The sequence below is a fragment of the Amphiprion ocellaris genome, chromosome 18 (genome assembly GCF_022539595.1).
Source record: "Amphiprion ocellaris isolate individual 3 ecotype Okinawa chromosome 18, ASM2253959v1, whole genome shotgun sequence".
Taxonomy (NCBI): Eukaryota; Metazoa; Chordata; class Actinopteri; family Pomacentridae; genus Amphiprion; species Amphiprion ocellaris.
The window spans coordinates 8,455,522-8,476,712 of NC_072783.1; the positions used below are offsets into that span (position 1 = coordinate 8,455,522).

The 21,191-nt window shown below is 37.3% G+C and overlaps 1 protein-coding gene across 2 annotated transcripts in view; it reads right to left on the minus strand.

Annotated features, from left to right (window-relative positions):
- grid1b (glutamate receptor, ionotropic, delta 1b) overlaps nucleotides 1-17,778 on the minus strand; it is a 693,674-nt gene extending 675,896 nt beyond the window's left edge. For both annotated transcript variants that reach the window (XM_055004576.1, XM_055004575.1), the window contains exon 1: nucleotides 17,645-17,778. In XM_055004576.1, the coding sequence (XP_054860551.1) occupies nucleotides 17,645-17,726 (82 nt within the window). In that variant the 5' untranslated portion in view covers nucleotides 17,727-17,778. The remainder of the gene's footprint in view (nucleotides 1-17,644) is intronic.
- Nucleotides 17,779-21,191: the final 3,413 nt, after the last annotated feature.

Consider the following 21,191-nt stretch of genomic DNA (forward strand, 5'->3'; position numbering starts at 1 on the left):
TTTACATTTCTTTTTTTTTTGGAATCTCGTCTTGCCATATTTGCCCCACATCAGATTCTACTGATGCTAGATGCTTCAAAGGTTAGTGAAATGTCAACCAAAGACTGTATTTTAGTAGAAATATGGATCCATCCATATACACACACTTACAGGAACTTTCTGGGGACAGTACCAGCTTAATTAGAAAATTCTGCACTTTTTTTCCATGTTTAAGGTCCAATCATTGTTCATTATTGTCATTCTGGGCAATTTTATGTGACTTTGGACGAATTCAGTCACACGTTTTGAGGTTTTGGACAAGTACCAACTCACGTTCCAAGAATAAATCCAATTCAGAGAGTGTCAGTTTCAGCACTGAACACCGAGGCAGTAAAAACCCTGAATCAGAAGGCTGGTATCCATCAGTCTCCTATTCAGTCTGCTCTCTGGCTGCTCTAATAGATCTTACAGCCCTGCAGGTCAAACTCTTTGCTCTGATACCTTTATTCTGCTGCCCTGTAAGATTTTTGCTGTTTCTTGACCAGTTTTAGCTGCAGAAAACAGACAAGAACCTCCACTTGGAGTCTTTATTTGGGTTTTATAGTGCATTTGTTTAGTAATGTTGCTTAAAATGATGGTATCCAACATTTTATTCCACCATGCCTTAAAAATGGCATTTCTGTGCAGCTAAACTTTGATTTAAACATGTTCGTATGACGGGCTTCTATTTTGAAGGAGCCACAAACTTCACATTTGGACGTAGATCAGGGTTTGTTTTCTGTGTGGAACCATTTTTACTAGACTTAACTGTTGTTTTTACTTTAAATATCACAGTTTTCATGACATATTTGAAGCTTTTTCTCCATTTTAGGGATAATAACACCAGAAATTTGGGTAGAACTTCAGGACTTCAGCTTCATGCTGATAAACTAAAGGACACACATGGTCTCTTTCTGAACTTAGTTGGCTTTTTTTGACACCATAAAATGCAGTTTAGATGTTTAGGAACTTCATTTTTTTTGCTTCAGGTAAAACACTTTGCTCTGATACCTTTATTCTGCTGCCCTGTAGGATTTTTTGCTGTTTCTTGACCAGTTTTAGCTGCAGAAAATAGACAAGAACCTCCAGATGGAGTCTTTATTTGGGTTTTATAGGGTATTTGTTAGTAAGATTATTAATTATTTGTATTAATTTAACCCTTAGATGCACAAGTGGGCCATAAATGACCTGATGAGGTTGTTTCTTCAGTTTCTATCATTTTACTTTCCAGCTATTCCTCAAAAAATATGCTTTTGATATAATTTCATTTAAATTTTTAAGTTATCTTCAATACTATAAAAGAATCTGTGATATTTGTATTACTACCCCGAGCTCTTTATCACTGATAATGTCATAGAAGAGGTGATGAAGAGTTGAAAAATGTCAACAAAGTGGACGTTAACATTCTTCGATTGCTGTTTTGTGTAATAATCTTCTTTTTCAATTATCAAAATGTTCAAAATCTGTTATGAAGTGAAAAATAAACATTTTTCAAAAATGAAATTATTCTTGTGTGGACAAAAATACAATACAAACAATAATATAAATTATTTTTCTTCAAAGTTCAAATGTGATCAGATTGATACAATTCAAAGTTTTCCAAAATCAGTCAGAATTTGCATAAAATGATTCAAAATGTGTCCAGAATGACTTGAAAATGATCCAGTACTACAGAAAATTTCCCAGAAATGATATAAAATGACAAAGATTTGTTCAGAATGACATGAAAATAGTCTAAAATAACTGGAAAATGATCCAAAATCAGTCAGAATTTCTCTCAAATGATTAAAAGTCATACAGAATGATTGGAAATTTGCAGAATGACACCAAATTTGTCCAAGATGCTTTAAAAATCCTCCAAAACGACTAAAAATTGGTCTAAAATGATGTGAAAATGATCAAAAATTGCAGAAAATTTCTCCAGAAATACACAATAGTTGTCAGAAATGACAAAAATCATCCAAAATGATTTCAAAATTAAAAATATATATAATTTCTGTAATATTTTAGTGGATTTTCTAACCCATAACCCAAATATAGTGTTACAGTGGAATGTTAGACCATTCTGGAAAACACAAAACTCTGAACTTGTTGTTCTCAAAACTACAGAAAGTGGGTCAGACCACTCTGCTTCCAAAGCCTTATCATACAAGATGCTCAAAAATGATCGAAAAGGATTCAAAATGTGTGCAGGATGACTTGAAAATGATGCAGAATTACAGAACATTTCCCAGAAATGATCTAAAATGACAAATATTTCTTCAGAATGACATGAAAGTAGTCTAAAATGACTGAAAAATGATCCGAAATCAGTCAGAATTTATCTCACATGATTAAAAATCATCCAGAATGACTGAAAATTTGCAAAAGGATGCAGAATTTGTCCTAGATGCTAAATGATTCTAAATTAGTCTAAAATGACTTGAAAATGATAATAGATTGAAGAAAATTTGTCCAGTATTACACTAAAGTTGTCAGAAATGACAAAAATCACCCAAAATAACTCAAAATTTGTCTAAAATGACTAGAAAATGATCAGAAATTTAAGAAAACTTCTCCAGAAGTACACAAAGGCTGCAGAAATGTCATAAAACATCAAAAATGACTTAAAAAATGTTAAAAATTATGTTGATAATAATCGAAAATTGCTGAAAATTTGTCCAGAATTACAGTAAAGTTGTCAGAAATGACAAAAGTCTTCCCAAAATAACTCAAAATTTGACCAAAATGGCCTAAATCTGTTCAGAATGAACTGAAAACTATTAAAATGACAAAGATTTGCTCAGAATGACATGAAAACAGTCTGAAATGACTGGAAAATGATCCAGAATGACTGAAAATTTGCAGACTGACACAAAATTTGTCCAAGATGCTGTAAAAATCCTCCAAATGACATAAAATTTGTCTAAAATGACTTGAAAATGATGAAAAATTGCAGAAAATTTGTCCAGAATGAGACAAAAGTCTGCAGAAATGACAAAAATCATCCAAAATGACTTAAATCTGCACAGAATGAACTGAAAATTATTTAAAATGACTGGAAAATTTAACCAAAATGACAAAAATGGCATAAAAGCACATTGATTCTTATAGGGGTCATTTTAGACCGACTAATGGAAGAGAGTAGGTCACTGGAGCATCTAAGGCAGGGGTGGGCAATTAATTTTCATATGGGGCCACATGAGAAACTTTGCCGGCTGTTAAGGGCCGAACCAGTACACTTAAAAGCTCTGCTCAATATATATCTCAATAAAAACAGTAAATGAAACATTACAATGGTACAATGAAAATGTGGAACACAGAACACAACTATTTAAAGATTTAGTTTTTTCATTTAAACTATGATTGCTGCCTATTGAGTTGTAGATATTTTTGATGGTGTGACTTCCTTCAGTGTGGGCATGTGGATGAGAATGTTGCCCTCCAACTGGCTTGAGAGAAACTTCAGCTTTCTCATAAAAGTGGTAACCAGACTGTACATTTCATGTGCAAAGAGGCCCTTGCCTTGCAGCTTGGTATTTAGTTCATTCATTAGTACAGTCATATCAACAGCAAAAGCAAGGTCTGATATCCAGTCTGCATCTGAGAGCTCAGTGATGTCCCTGCCTTTCTTCTCACAAAACTCTAGAATCTCTGCTCTCAGATCCCAAACTGGTTTAAGCACCTTGTCCAGGCTGAGCCATCTGACAGCTGTCTGGTAACCAAGGTAACCATGTTCACTGTCATCTCCTCCACAAAGACAACAAACTGTCTGTAATTCAATGCTCTTGCCCTGATGAAGTTAACTACTTTAGCTACAACATCAGTCACGTGGTTGATTTTTAGCACTGACTTACACAGCACCTCCTGATGTATAATACAATGCAAAAATATCAGTTTCTGTTCTGGGTTTATTACAGTCACTTTATCTTGCATCTGTTTCAAAAGTCCAACATTTTTCCCTGTCAAATTTGGACAGCCATCAATTGTAACACCAACCAAATTCTCCCATTTTAGTCCCAGCTAGTTCATGCGTGTATTTACCTCAGTGAACAAATCACTCACCGTCGTGGTTCCTTTAATTGGCTGCACAGCTGCCAGCTCCTCCGTCATCTCAAAGGTTTTTGTTAGTCCACGTACAAAGATGAGTAACTGGGCTGTGTCACGGACATCACAGCTCTCGTCCAGAGCCAAGGAGAAAACGTCAAAATTGTCCACTTTGTTGCGCAGCTGAAGGGCCAGATTTTCTGCGCTGCTCTCCACCCGCTTCGTTACAGTTCGCCTGGAAAGGGCCACATTAACGAACGCTCCTTTTTTTTTCTCCGGACATATAAACGCTGCTGAGTCCACCAGACTATCTTTGACAAACTCTCCATCAGATAATGGCTTACTGACATCCCTTTATGTGTGAGCTTTGGTAAAACAAAGTCATTGCTGCTTTAGCAGTTTAGCTAGCAAACCTTCAGATATCCTCCTCGCTCTGCATCAGTCAAATGTTTGTACTTCTCCGCCATGTTTGGTCTCGTAATGTCGATTCAGATTATAATCCTTGAGCACCGCGATCTGTTCGCCACAAACTAGACACACAGCTTTACCTCTGACTGCAGTGAAGAAATACTTGGAAGTCCATGTCTTGTTAAAAACTCTGCATTCGGAATCAATCTTTCTTTTTTGCCGTTACCTTTCCGGGCTGAAGCTGACCAACAAACCAATCAGTGCATAAACCTTATGCTAAGTACTGAAAGCACGCGCTAAAAAAACGTAAGGTCGCGCGTGACCTTACGGCCTAAGGTCACGCGCGAAAAAACGGTAATTTAGCAGATCTTTCAAAATAAAAGCAGTGGAGGCGTATTGCTTGCATGTATTGTGATGATATATATTTGCATTGACTTTTAATATTTTCCAGTGACCTCATACAGGCCAGTCAGGGTCGTCCGGCAGGCCGTACGATGCCCAGGTCTGATCTAAGGGTTAAAACAGGGAAACTGTCCAATAACAGTGAGATTTCTGAACGTTTTACAGGTAAAGAGGGTTATTTTTTTTACAGTGAACTCTTGGATCCTTACCTTCAGTCTGTGGTGTTACAGATAACACACCTGTGCTCTCAGGTGTCCATTAGTTCACCTTTAAACTCCCGTCGGCTCCTCTTTGGCTCCCTAATGGCTGATTTCTGAAGCTCTAAACGCCTCAGACCTCCGGCCGCTGAGTCTTTTTTTTAATTTTTGTTTTATCAGGAGCCTGAGGAGCAGAGATTACCTCCGTCCCGTCTCCGTCCTGTGAGCCAGGAAGCTGACCGGGATGATTTACGGCGGCCGAGGCCTTCTTATCCGCCGCCTGCTGCAGGAATCCAATCTGTCCACGTTGGCAACCAAAGACCAACAGCTGTGGCCTTTCCTCGCTAAATAAGATAAACCAACCGGTCAGGGAACGACACAAAAACGCTTCCAGCTCCGTCAGAGAGGAGGCGGTGAGGATGTTTACCTGCTGCACCTGGATAAATATAGAGAAATATATAAAAGTATGTCCTGATGGTGGATCCACTGGGAGTAAAACTAACTATAAATCCACTTTACTCCACTGCAAACAGAACAAGGATACTATTAGAGCCCAAAGGAGTCGGTGGAGACCAAAAAGGAGCTTTAAAATCAGACTTTTATCCACCAGATGGACATAAACCTCCCTCCAAGTGAACATTCTTGTTGCTCCAAGTCTGCTGGATGTGAAAATAATCAAATATAATAAATTTATGAGGTGATAAAACGTCTGGAATCAGAACCATGTGTCCTAACTTGGAGCAAAACTGCAAAAACTCCACCGATCAACACACCCCATATCATCTATTTTCTGCAGCTGGATCTGGTCAAGATCTTAGAAGAACCTTGTCTACATTCAAAATAATCAACAAAACAGGTTCATTACATACAGTGCAGGGAAAATAATCAACATATTGCATCCCGGTCTGCCAAAAATATTAATTTCCCAAACATTTAAATTGCATTTTATGGTGTCAAAAAAGCCAATAAAGTTAATAAAACTTCCCCAAAGTCCATGTATGTTCTTTAGTTCATCAGCATGAAGCTAAAGTCCTGAAGTTCTACCCAAGTTTTTCACTTATATGAGTTGAAATCTCTATCACAGTTCCAACAGTTATGGTTTTTAAATGTGCCGGATCGTTTGTGCCGAATCACAAATACGTCTCAAATCAACATATCTTTGTGTTTTCTGATGTCTGTAGCCCTAGAATGGAGAAAAAGCTTCAAATACGTCATGAAAACTGCAATATGTAAGTAAAAACAACATATAAGTCTAATAAAAATGGTTCCACACAGGAAACAAACCCTGATCTATGGCCATATGTGGCTCCTTCAAAATAAAAGCCATTCATATTAGAGCAAAGTCTGAACTTCAAGGTAGAAAATCGATTTTTCTCAAAGTTCAGCTGCAAATGTAACTTTTAATGCCGATGGTGGAATAAAAGCCGGGAAGCTATCATTTTAACCAGCATTACTGAACAGATTCACCACAAAACCCAAATAAAAACTCCAACCAGTCTATTTTCTGCAACTGGAACTGGTCAAAACAGCAAAAACCTTCTCTGCAATAAACTAAACTGCATTCTTAACTACATTTTAAGATATTTTCTGTCCAATTACATTTGCAGTTTATTTTATTGCTTCTTTTCAGGCAACAAGTCATATATTAGATGGTTTTGTCAACCAAATAACCCAGAAAATGGAGGAAAAACATCAAATATATGGTGAAAAGGTCACATTTGAACCAAAACTGTGATATTTTCCTCCACATAATCAAGGAGGTTTGGTTCTAAACCTAACCAAGCTTCTAAGAAAGTACTTTTCATTGATAAAATGTCAACATTTCATACCTTCCTGAACCAAAACAACCAAAAAAAACAAGTGAAAATGAGGTTAAATTGAAGAATAATGATCCTACATGGGATGTAAACCCCAGTTCCACTTCCCTGAAAGCCTTTCCTACTCAACCACAGTCTTACTTTTCAGTGAGAAGTTAGTTTTATTTCAAAATATGATCAAGAATAAAGTTTAGTACTAGAGAAATGTCTGTTTCGGTAGACTTTTTCCATTACAGAACCCAAACAAAGACGCCTTTCATGTGTTTTTAACTATTTTCTGCAGCTAGAACTGATCAAAAACCAGCAACAACCTTCTCCAAGCTTCTCCTTTACCAAAACTCCTTGGTTACGTTGATGAAAATATCGAAGTTTTGGTTAAAATATGACATTTTCACTACATATTTGATGTTTTTCCTCCATTTTGTGGGTTATCTGGTTGAAAAAAAACATCTAATATAGGATTTGTTTTCTGGAAAGAAGCAATAAAATAAACTGAAAATATAATTGGTCAGAAAATACATTAAAATATAGTTAAGAATGTAGTTTAGTGGTCATTTTTTAAGCAACAGTTCTGGTCTATATCGATTATTTTACTAGTGTTTTGAGGCACTTTTGATTTATTTTTATTATAGAGAAGATTTTTGCTGTTCTTTGACCCATTCTGGCTGCAGAAAATAATTAAAAACATGTGGAAGAGGCTTTTTTTGGGTTCTGTAATGGAAACGTTTTCCAAAAATGATATTCTTCCGCAACAAAACTTCATTTATAATGTTTTTTTTTGTTAAAGAAACCCATTTTTTCACTGAAAATAAAACTGTAAAGGCTTCTGTAGAACTGAAACTGGCACCAGAGTTAAATTATCGCTAAACTCAAGTTCATTTTTACTTGTTTTTTGGTTGTTGTTTCAGAAAACTATGGAATTTTCACATTTTATCAGCTTGGTTAAGTTTAGACATCAAAACTCTTTGGTTATGTGAAGGAAAATATCACAGTTTTGGTTAAAATCTGACCTTTTCACCACATATTTGATATTTCTCCTCCATTTCTTTGAGTTATCTGGTTGACAAAACCATCTAATATTTGATTTTTTGGCTGAAAAGAAGCAATAAAATAAACTGCAGTTTAGCCATCATGTTTCAGTGACAGGGCCAGACTGGATTAATTATTTTACCTGCTTTATATGTGTTTTAAGGCACATTTTTCAACAAAGTTTGATGGCTTCCTGAACTAAAACAAACCAAAAACAATGGAAAATGAACTTGAGTTTAGGAGTAATGTAAGTCTGGAGTCTGTGGAAGCCTGTATGGGTTCATTTTAAGTAAGAAACTGAGAAAATATTAAGAATGAAATTTAATCTTAGAGAAACTGAATTTGCTGGATTTTCCATTACAGAACTCAAATAAAGACGCCTTCCACGTCGTCTTGACTATTTTTCTGCATCTAGAACCAGCCAAAATCTTTAAATAACTTTCTTTCTGTCTCTCTTTTTGCACATTGCAGGTAAAATAATCAACTCAACCAGACATTAAACAGCAATTAGACACTTTGTCGTGAATTTAAGGTTCGAGTTTGAGCCACAAAACCAGCAGAAACAACCAGAACTGAAGGTTTCCATCAACTGTGCAAACAATTTATCCAGAAAATGGTGTGAATGTTACCTTCCAAGATGATGTGAAGACGAATCCTACGTTCAGCCTTTAAATCTCACAACTTAAAGCCTCATAAATACAGCAGATTACAACCAAACCATTAAATCAAAGGTAGAAACTGTAGCTCACACTGAAGATGACTGAAAACATCCACATGGCAAACACCTGTGGTCCAGGTGAGGAAAGAGGAGGCAGAGCTTGTTCATTCCTCTATTTATAAAGAGGTAGATGCCAACATTGAAGCTCGACTCACTGCCCCCCGGTGGACAGGAAGGGAAATAAACTGGAAAAAACCTTCAAAAACCCACTTTAGATCAGTTTTTTCTTCATCTTAAACATGTTTTAATGAGTTCAGGTTTGTTTCCGAGTCAGAAATCTTTGACTTTTTGGTGGAAATCTTCATCACTTTATTGTTTTATTCAAACAAACACCAAACAATCCTCAAAAATCAGCTCAGCTTTCATTCTTCTGGAGCTTCCAAGCACATCTCAGTGGATGAAGTTTAAATCAAACACCAACATAAGAGACGCTTCTCTGAAACACCAGCGACAACAAACAATAAATTAAAGAGTTAAGAACAGCAAAGCCGTGAAAAACGATCACAAATCAGCCATTCTAAACAAACAACATCCAATAAATCTACTTTACTCCACTGCAAACGCTACAAATACACTATTAGAGCCCAAAGGAGTCGGTGGAGACCAAAAAGGAGCTTTAAAATCAGACTTTTATACATCAGATGGACGTAAGCTTATTTCCAAGTGAACATTCATGTTGCTCCAAGTCTGCTGGATGTGAAAATAATCAAACATAGCAAATTTATGAGGCAATGAAACGTCAGTAAACGTCAATTTATCGAAGAAAAAACAAGCACAGTCGCCCGATTTCATGCTGCAAAACTTGAAATTTTCAGGTTGTTGTTATTTTCTGCAAGAAAATGCCCTGAAATGGAAAACTTTTAAGTCAGAATATGTTTAAAGCACAAAAATTCCTCATTACTTTTCAGGAAAATATCACAATTTAGGTTAAAATTCAACATTTTGTGAAGCTTTTCCTAGTTTTTCTGGATCACTAAGGTGACTAAACCAACTGATGTTTGATTTGTGGGAACCAAAGTAAAGGTTTTATTACAAAAAATTGTGAAATTCTATCAGGAATTTGTGTCTTAAAACCACTTCAAGCTAATTTTGTACATCATTCAACAGAAACACGAGTCGAAAACACCACAGATCAGCGGTTGAAGATTATTTTTAGACACAGAAAACAGTTTTCACATCCTGGTTATAACCTGAGAAAAGCTGATTATTCAGAGCATCGTGATCATTGAGCAGATTCCTCAAGTGAAATCAGGGTTAGTTTGCTAAAAAAGAAAGAAAAAAATCTACTGTTTTAGAATTTTCTTTATTTTTTCTGTCATCTTCTTGTTTTCCTTGCAAAACAGGGTTAGTTAGACAGTTTAATTATACAGAAAGACACGTGGAATTAGAGTCTAAATTTACTTTAATCAGCTGAATCTGATCATTTCATTGAATATTCGTGTCAGATTTGCGGAGAATAAAGGACATAAAAGCCTAAAACCAGAGCCCTGCTGCTCTCTTCTCTGGAATAAAGTCGTCTTTTCTCTCCCGTCCACCGACACACAGCAGCTTCTTCCTCCCTGACTGGTATTTTTTTGCGTATTTCCACCGGAGACTGATTTCTGTGTGGTTTTCCTGCAGCAAACAGCTCGATGCGTCTCAGCAGCGTCTGATTCATCGTCTGCTGCAGCGTCTGTCCACAACCTGCTGCTGGTCTGAGCCTCACTTTACAAACGCCTTCATATCTGGAATCCCATTAAAGCCACGACTGATTCAGGTTGTTTGGATTCGACGTCCAGGCGGACGACAAAAAAACACAAAGTCAACCAAAGAACAGCAGCACCAGATGAGATGAGATAAAATGAGATGAGATGTTTGATGTCACTTAGAAAAGACAAAATGACACAAAATCAAAAATGAGGCAGCGCTATAAAAAGTAGAAAAGCTGTAAGATGTAAACATGATATAACTAAAATAAGGCTAGAACAGAATAACAAGAGGTCAATTAAGAAGTAATAATTAATGTCACACATGGTGATGAAATATCGCACCTGAAAAAAAGAGATTCAATTTTAAAAAATGCACCTGAACACTGAGATTAAAATAAAATGTAATATTGCACCTGAAACAATGGATTTAAATTTAAAACAAGAAATATTGTCCTTAAAAAATTAGATGAAATTAAAAATAAAATATTGCATCTGCAAAATGATTAAAAATATACCTAAAAAACTTAGATTAAAAAAGATTGCCAGCTGAAAAATTTAATGAAAATAAAATGAAATACTGCACCTAAAGAATGATATTATATATATTTTATATATATATATATATATATATATATATATATATATATATATATATATATATATATATATATATATATATATACATATATATATACATATATATACATATATATATACATATATATACATATATATATATATATATATATATATATATATATATATATATACATATATATATACATATATATACTTCTCAGGACTCTAGAAAACTGAAATTCTTTCATGAAACTGTGAAACTGTGTCTAAATACGATTTAAGGCAGATTTTCTGTCATTATACAGAAATACGAGCTGAAACACCACATTTATTGACAAAGAAAACAGTTTTTTGACTCTGCTCTTATTTATTTGTGTCATTTGTTGGTTTTTGTTGCAAATTACCTTTTCAGAACTCTAAAAAACTGTGAAATTCTATCATGAAATTGTGCACAAATACAACTTTAGCCACATTTTGTATGTAGTCTAATGTAAATACGAGCCAAAAACACCACAGGAAACAGTTCTTCTTCTCTGAAAGCATCTTTCTGCTGAAATTAGCCTGAAAGATTTATTCAATTTTCTTTATTTTATCTGTCATTTGTTGATTTTTCTTGCAAATTATCTTTTCACGACTCTAAAAACTATGAAATTAACATGGAATTGTATCTGAAAACCACTTCAGGCACATTTTGCATGTTGTTTAATGGAAATTTGAGCCAGATAAATGCGAAATAGTGCATAAATACAACTTCAGCCACATTTCATATGTAATTTTATGCAAATACGAGACAAAAACACCACATTTCTTGACACAGGAAATAGTTTTTCTCCTCTGAAAGGCTTCTATCTACTGAAATTAGCTTGAGAGAGTTGCTAAATTTTCTTGATTTTTTTTTGTCATTTGTTGGTTTTTCTTGCAAATTACCTTTTCAAAACTCCAAAAAACTGAAATTTTATCAGGAAACTGTGCATAAATACAACTTATGTCAAAATTCGTACGTAATTTTATGTAAATATGAGCCAAAAACACCACATTTCTTAACACAGGAAACAGTTTTTCTCCTTTAAAAGCATCTTTCTGCTGAAGTTAGCCTGACAGATGTCTTCAATTTTCTTTTTTTTATCTGTCATTTGTTATTTTTTCTTTGAACTTACCTTTTCAGGACTCTAAAAGCTGAAATTCTATCAGGAAATTGTGCATAAATATGACCACATTTCGTACGTAACGTTACGTAAACACGAGACAAAAACGCCACATTTCTTGACACGGAAACAGTTTTTCTCCTCTGAAAAGCTGAAATTAGACTTTTGGTTTGACTTGTGCGTTTGAAACGTTTGCTGTATGTTATTTATTTGAGCAGGTTTCACGGTGATGACAGGAGAACTAACGCTCTGCACTGATGCTCTGACGTGATGCAGGAAGGAGGCAGCAGCCGTCAGACGGAGGCTCGTTTTCTGGACCATCAGCTCTTTTACGGCTCTTTTTCCAGCAGCCAGGCGACGCCACCAACAAACCGGGACGCGTCAGCAGCCATCAGACGCTCAGCCGGAAAACTGTCACATCTGATCTGAGGTCAGCAGAGTCAGTCCCAGTCCGACCGTCAGCAGCAGAGCAGCTGGAAGGACGGACACGGACTAAAGCAGCTGTTTCTGCAGCACCATGATGACTGAGTCCAAGAGCCGAGAGAGAAGCAGGATCTACATCAAGCTAGCAGCTGCTTCTACATGTTACATCCAGCATTTTACACTTTTTATGCTCGTTTCACGTAGTTAAAAATGGTAGAAGTCAAGAAGAAGAGGTGATTTAAATGTTAAAAATGCATTCAGGAAACAAACCGAGTCTTTAAAACGCTTCATCCTGCAGATTCATCAACTATTTCTAGCATAAAGAAGAAAAATCTGAGGATTTCTAAGGTGATTTTTTTTGGCGTTTTCTGCAAATTATCAGATATTTTTGCTCCTTCAGACCTTTAAAAACTGTCAAATTAAACATTTTAGGAGGAAAAAGCAGGATATTATGAACAGTGAAACTAGAAGCTACTTCAGACATTAATTGTTCTTATTTCATTATGTAAGAATCATAAAAATCAAAAACAATACGTCATTTAATGCAGCTTTATGTCTTGCCACGAAACTCAAAATGTTAAAAACTGCATTCAGGAAACAAACCAAGTCTTTAAAATGTTTCATCCTGCAGATTCCTCAACTGTTTTTAGCATAAAGAAGAAAAATCTGAGGATTTCTGAGATGATTAAAGAGCAATGAAGCCAAAAACATCGACTGTTATACAGAATTCTCGTTCATTTTCTTGCTTTTCCTGCAAATCATCAGATATTTTCGCTCCTTTAGACCTTTTAAAACTGAGAAATTAAACATTTTAAGAGGAAAAATTATGAAATCTCAGATTTGAATACATCTAGTGGCTACTTTAAGGTCATTTTGTCATTTCAGAATGTCAAAAAAATATCCAAGTCAGGAAGAAGAGGTCATTTGACGCAACAACATGTGATCTAATAACAAGCAACGTGTTAAAAATGCATTCAGGAAACAAACCAAGTCTTTAAAACGCTTCATCCTGCAGATTCTTCAACTGACAAAACAGTCGATCAGAATCAAGAAAAACCTGAAGAGTCCAGAGACACAAAAATCTGTCAGAATTTTCAGTTTTTGCTTGTTTTTCCTGCAAACTACGGACTCAAACCTCAGCAGAGCTTCAGAATCATTATTTCTTTCACATCGTGGACGTGTGCAGATGAGACGACGTCTTTAGGAGCGTTTTAGTCTTTTTAAGTCGCTAAAACTGAAACTGTCATGATGTTATTTTAGATTTTTCTGCACAGTTTGGGTTTTTCTCTCACCTTGATCAATCAGCAAGAATGTGAGGAGTTTTCAGATTAATAAAGAAATACCAATGGAAGAAAACTGTAGTTACATCTAATTTTCTTATTTTTTTCTGTCATTTGCTTGTTTTTCTTGCAAATTAGTTTTTCAAAACTCTAAAAATCAAAATTATACAATGAAAATATCTCTAAAAATCCACTTCAGGCACATTTTGCATGTCATTTTATGGAAACGCAAACCAAAAACACCACATTTCTTCATACAGGAAACAGTTTTTCTGCTCTACAAGCCGTCAACAGTCTGCATGAACAAGAACTCATTTCAAAACTGCAGCTTTAACCCACAAAAAGGCAGATTATCAAGAGAATTGGGATCATTTTGCAGTGGAAAAAGTAAACTAGCACAAAGAATTTCATGCCGTGAGATCATTCAATAAACACTGAAGAAAAAAAGTTGGACTTTTATCCACATTCACACCTTGATAAACGGTTAATTCCCCTGAAAAGGAGCTTATTTGGCTTCACATCGGCACCGTTGTGTTGCAGCAGGAAGCATTGATGGAACCTGAACGATATTCATGTAAAAGCTGAATCTGATGCCTGACAATCAACAATATTTTACTAGAAGACAGAAAAAACTGTGAAACTAACCTGGAATTGTGTCTAAAATCCACTTAAGGCTCATTTTTATGTCATTTCATGGAAAACCAACCAAAAACACCACATTTCTTCACACAGCAAGCGGTTTTTCTACTGTGCAAGACATCAACAGTCTTTAGGAACGATAACTCATCTCAATGCTGCAGCTTTAACCCACAAAATGGGAAAAAAAACAGTCGGTTTGCATGAAGAAGGAAAATCTGACCAGTTGTGAGCAAAATAATCTGCTGTTACACTAAATATTCTGAAGGTCTGAAGGAGCAAAAATCTGGAAAACTGCAGGAAAAACAAGCAAATGAATGAGAATTTAGTGCAACAGTCGATGTTTTTGGCTTCATATCTCTTTAATCACCTCAGAAATCCTCAGATTTTTCTTCTTTATGCTAAAAAGAGTTGAGGAATCTGCAGGATGAAGCGTTTTAAAGACTTGGTTTGTTTCCTGAATGTGTTTTTTACATTTTGTCTCATTAAATGGTGAAATGAGACGTTGGTCTGAAGCTCGTCTCCTGGACCAAACCGTTCCTCACAGGTTCTTTTAGTGTTCCTCAGGGAGCCTTTGGAGCTCCGTGAAGCTTCCACGCTAAATTACTACACGTTTATCGCCGTGGAAACGGTTCTGCTGGGATCCGGGAGGATGTTTTTGAGACGTAAACGTGGAATTATCTGAGCTGAGGTTTGCTCTGAGATGAAACACCTCTGGCCAGATGTTCTTCTGGATCCACTCTGCAGCAGGAGGATCTATGGGAGGATCTACAGGAGATCATGACAACTTCAACTGTTTTTAGATTAAATGAAAAATCAACAAAAAGAGTCCACTGCTGCACTAAATTCTCCTTCGTTTGCTCATTTTTCTTGCAATTTTCCAGATATTTTTGCTCCTTTAGTCCTTTAAAACCTGTCAAATTAACCATTTTAAGAGGAAAAATCAGGATATTGTGGATTTACATCAAACTAGCAGCTACTTTAAGGTCATTTTCATGTCATCCTGCAGATTTATCAGCTGTTTAAGAAGAAAAATCTGAGGATTTCTGAGATGATTTTCTTGTTTTGCAATTTTCCAGATATTTTTGCTCCTTTAGTCCTTTAAAAACTGTCAAATTAAACATTTTCAGGGGAAAAATCATGATATCTTGGATTTGCACTAAACTAGCAGCAATTTCAGAAGATTTTATCATTTCAGTTTGTCAAAAAATGGTGAAAGTCAAGAAGAAGAAGTCATCTAATGCAGCTGTATGCCATGCAGTGAAACTCAAAATGTTAAAAATGCTTTCAGGAAACAAACCAAGTCTTCAAAACTCTTCATCCTGAAGATTCATCAACCGTTTTTAGTAGAGAAGAAGAAAAATCTGAGGATTTCTAAGGTGATTTTCTTGCTTTTCCTGCGAATTATCGGATATTTTTGCTCCTTTAGACCTTTAAAAATGGTCTAATTAAACATTTTAAGAGGAAAAATCAGCATGTCGTGGATTTACATAAAACTGGCAGCTACTTTAAGATCATTTTTCACGTCATCCTGCAGATTTATCAACTGTTAGCAGAGAAGAAGAAAAATCTGAGGATTTCTGAGATAAATAAAGAGAGATGAAGCCAAAAACATCGACTGTTGCACTAAATTCTCCTTCATTTGTTCATTTTTCGTGCAATTTTCCAGATGTTTTGTCTTTAAAACGCTTCATCCTGCAGATTCCTCAACTGTTTTTAGCATAACAAAGAAAAATCTGAGGCTTTCTAAGATGGTTTTCTTGCTTTTCCTGCAAATTATCCAATACTTTTTGCTAGTTGAGATCTGAAAAAACTGTCAAATTAAACATTTAAAGAGAAAAAAACTGTGATATTATAGAACAGAGTCAAGCTAGAAGCCACTTTAGGCACTGATTGTTGTTATTCACTACATAAAAATGTCAAGACGTCACTTTGAAGTCAACAAGTCAAGAAGTCACTTTGCATTTAATGCGACTAAATGTTGCACAACGAAGCTCAAAATGGTTAAAACTGCATTCAGGAATCCAATCAAGTCTTTAAAATGCTTCATCCTGCAGATTCCTCAACTGTTTATAGCAGAGAAGAAGAAAAATCTGAGGATTTCTGAGCTGATCAAAGACGTGTCAGGATGTTTTTTATGTTGCTACATGAGCTCTTCTGCTCTTCTGCTGTCCTGATAATCTCCTACAACTGCTCAGATTTCCTCCTGGAGCCTCCATCTGTGCATCTATCCTCTGGAAACACCGGAGGAAACTCTGTAGGGACCAAAAAATGTGCTTTTAAATGCGGCCCGAGTGGCGGAAATGTGCGCAAAAATGCAGAAAATCCAACCGGATAGTTTCATTTTTGGGGGCCGTGGAGTTCACGCAGCTTTCTGGAAAATCTCCTCAAGTAGGAAGTGGATTCTCTTCAGCTGAATGGATGTGACTCCCCCCTTTTCCCTCCCATCCGCTCCCTCCCTCCCCCCGGCTACAAACCAGCACAGGCCACCGCAGTGCTGCTGCCGAAATGTAAAAAAAAAACAAAAAAACTAAACAACCTTCGATTATTTTGTGTTTCCATCGTGTGAGCTGGAATTTGACGCACGTTTCTGGGGGGTGAGTTTGCGCGAGAAGTGGGTGAGGAAGTGAGGAGGACAGCCTCCCCCCCTCCAAGTAAAACGTGGTGTTGGAATAAAAGTGGGGAAACGAGCAGAGATGTGGGTTTGTGTCGTCGCTCCTCCTGGCAGAGTTGATTAACATTTCACTCACGTCCAATTCAAAGTTCAGGCTTATGGATGAGGGGGGGAGGAGGGGGAGGAGGGGGGGGAGGAGGGGGAGGATGGATATACCCTCCAAACACCCACGTCGGGCCAGTTTCTGTAACCAGCCGCAGGTTTTTGCTTTTTTTTCTGCATGGAAATGTGAATGTGTTGGACATGTCCGCCTGAGGACGCAGAGACGGAAGGATGAAGACGGAGGGATGGAGATGGAGGGATGGAGATGGAGGGATGGAGATGGAGGGATGGAAGGATGGAAGGATGGAAGGATGGCGCAGCGCAACACTTTGCGGACACTTGTACCCGGCGCTGCGCTGCGTGTGCGTCTGGATGCAACAGCGTTTCTCCTGGCACGGATCGGAATGATAATCAGCTGTGAGGTCGCCACAGAGGAGAGGAGATGAAGATGAAGGAAACTCTGAAAACGCTGCTGCCATTCTTCCAACTTCAAATCTGCAGCTCAGAAATGAAAGAATAAATAAAAATAAAGAGGAAGAGGAGGAGAGGAAGAGGCTCTTACCGATGTGGATGATGGAGTCGCCGCTCACTGTGTTGCATTGCAATATCCACAGGGAATGAAACAACAAAATCAGCGATTCCATCTCCGGTTCCAGCCCAAAAGGCGCATCCACGGATCCACCGCGCTGCTGTGGGTTTTATCCTCCCTCCGTCGGGGTGTTTGTTCCTCCAGTGATTTACCAAATCCAGATCCAGCAGCGGCGTGGAGAGAAACCAGCAGCGAGGAGTAGAAATAAATAATCAGAAGAAGAATAAATCCCAAAACTGTTGGAGAAAGAAGAAGAAGAAGAAGAAAAGGTAGAAAAGATCCAGCGGGGTGAGGAGGAGGAGGAGGAGGAGGAGGAGGAAGGGGGACGAGAGAAACCCAAAGCCGGCGGAGTGAGCGGGGGAGCGGGGAAGGATGAGAGGAGACACCGGGGGTTTGTTTCAGAGGTTGAGATCCGCCGGACGAGCAGCTCTGACTCTCCAGCTCCGAGTCTGAGACATAACACACCGCAAACTGCGGAGGAGGAGGAGGAGGAGGGACGCTCTCTCTCTCTCTCTCTCTCCCTTTCTCTCTCTCTCCTCCGACCCACGTGACTGCAGAGCCTCTATCTACGGCGCTGGAAGCTCCGACCGACCGGAGAAAAGCGAGGCGAAGGGACGGAGATGGAGGGATGGAAGATTTGGAGCGGCGCGCACCGGAGGAGTGGAGGTGAGAAGGCTTGGGCTGTTTTTTATTTATTTATCCATTCCGGTGTCTGTAACCAACTTGCTCCGTGCTGAAGTTGTGCACATTCAGAGGAGGCGAAAGGAGAACCGGAGCTGCTTCACCGGAGCCGCCGCCGCTGCACCGGAGACGATTTTCCTCGCAGCTTCGCCGCGCGTAAAAATGAGCTTTTTTCCCCCCTTTTCTCCTTCTCGCTTCTGTGAGATTATTTATTATTATTTTTATTTATTTGTGTTGAAACAGGAATGATGCGTGTGCGCGTGCTCTCGCAGGTGCGTGAATGCTTGGAGAGGCTGCGGGTGACGCGCAGCGGTCCGGGAAGTTCTCCGGAGCTCCGGACCGGGAGGCGCTTTTTTTGTGCGTAAAAATTACCTTGAAGCGGTGGATGCGAGCTGGTTCTGGGGGATGAGGGGGTAACGGGGTATCCAGGTGGGGTGAGGAGGGGGGGACGGATGGATGGGGGAGGCAGTGGTTGGAGGGGGGAGGAAGGTGAAGCCAGGGGGTGAGTTTTCAACAAGTCAGCCGCCTCCTCCGCCGCCTCGCACCGGCGCGTAAAGACGCTTCGTGTTTCAGCCCCGTTTGACCCGACGACCGCCGCCGCGTGACGTCACTGACCTCTCCTGTGATGTCATTCCAGGTGAACGGGAAACCGGGAGGATCTGACGGACAGACAGCGGGAGGAGGAGCAGGAAGTTACTGGACTTGACTTTACAATTAAAGGATATTTCTTGCGACTGATCGTGACTCAGAAATGTCTTTTAATTGTTTGGTTAAGTTTAGTTCCTCGATAGAAAGAAAAAAAAAGGAAAACTTAAAGAAATCGTGGAGATGAAGCTCCTGCAGAAGTTCTCGTTTCAGCACCACGAAGCTCCGAACAGCTCCTCCGGATCTACGGCGACCAATGAGGGACAAAAGTGTTCATATGCGGATCCAGGAAGAGACAAAAAGATCAGTTTTATTGATAAAAGGACGCGTTTCAATGGATGAAGTGGTAAAAAAAAAGTAGGTTTTTCCTCCAGAGGCTGTTAAAAACTAGTACTACTGATTATTTTATCCACACGGTAAAGAAAATGTGGAATTTTAGCATTAATTAAGATGAATAATTTCATTTTTTCACGTAAGATTGTAAATTTACATTAAAAAACTTCAATAAAATGCGAATTTTTAAAGAGAAGTATGAACTTTATAGCATATAAAAGAGAAAAATCAAAAATTTTCCTTTTAATTTATTGCATGAAACTGTTTAAAACGGTAAATATATGTTTAAAAATAGACACGATTAGTGAGTAATAGCAGAAAAAAGTTTTGTTCTGGATTTTTACATAAATGTGTTTATTACTTGACAGATATTTTCACAAGAAAAAGTGTGAATTAATGTATTTTAATAATTTTATATTATCTTCAGGCATGAGCAATCTGTCAAAATTCCCTTTTTATCTGTTTTTCTATGCATTTATCCATCTTTCATTATGATCTGTACAATTTCAAATGTGAATTTTTTAGCATCTAAAAAGAGAAGGATATTAAATTTGACACGTTTTTACAGTTTTTCCTTTTAATTTATTGAATAAAACTGTTTAAAACCGTAAATATATGTTTAAAATTGAACACAATTAATGAGAAATGACAGAAAAAAGTGTTTTTTCTGTAATTTTCCATTAATTTGTTTGTTAAATCACAGAGATTTTGTATAATTCATGACTTCACAAGAAAAACGGTGAATTAAGGTATTTTTATCTGTCAAAATGCACTTTTTAAATCTGTTTTTCTAAGCATTTGTCCATCTATTAATGTCTTTTATGCAATTTCATGCTTGCTATAGAAGCAAATGTTTTTTAGCATATAAAGAGAAAAAAATACAAAATGTATCATTTTTTTAATTTATTGCATACAACTGGAGCTGCACAGTGGTGTAGTGGTTAGCACTTTCGCCTTGCAGCAAGAAGGTCCCTGGTTCGCGTCCCGGCTTTCCCTGGATCTTTCTGCATGGAGTTTGCATGTTCTCCCTGTGCATGCGTGGGTTTTCTCCAGGTACTCCGGCTTCCTCCCACAGTCCAAAAATATGCTGAGGTTAATTGATTACTCTAAATTGCCCATAGGTGTGAATGTGAGAGTGCTTGTTTGTCTCTGTATGTAGCCCTGTGACAGACTGGTGACCTGTCCAGGGTGTCCCCTGCCTTCACCTGAGTCAGCTGGGATAGGCTCCAGCCCCCCCATGACCCTAGTGAGGATTAAGCGGTGTATAGATAATGGATGGATGGATGGATGGATGGATGAATGCATACAACTGTTTAAAACTAAGCACAACTGGTGAGAAATAAAAGGAAAAAATGTTTTTTTCTGTAGTTTCACATAAATTTGTTTGTTAAATGATAGATATTTTGTGTAATTATGGATTTTTTTTACAAGAAAAACGGTGAATTAATGCAGTTTTATCTATTTTCTAAGCATTTATCCATCTGTTGTTATGTTCTGTACAATTTCATGCTCGCTATAGATGCAAATGTGAATTTGTTTAGCATATAAAGAAAGAAAAATACTAAATTTGTCATATTTTTACAGTTTTTCCTTTTAATTTGTTGCCAGAAACTGTAAATATTTGTTTTAAACTAAACAAAAATAGTAACAAATAGCAGAAAAAGTGTTTTTCTGTAATTTTACATAATTTCTTTGTTAAATGATAGATATTTTGTATGATTATGGATTTTTCACAAGTAAAACTGAATTAATGCAGTTTTTAATCTATTTTTCTACATATTTATCCATCTGTCAATCTTTTTATATCATTTCATGCTTGCTATAGAAGCAAATGTGAATTTTTTAGCATATAAAGAGAAAA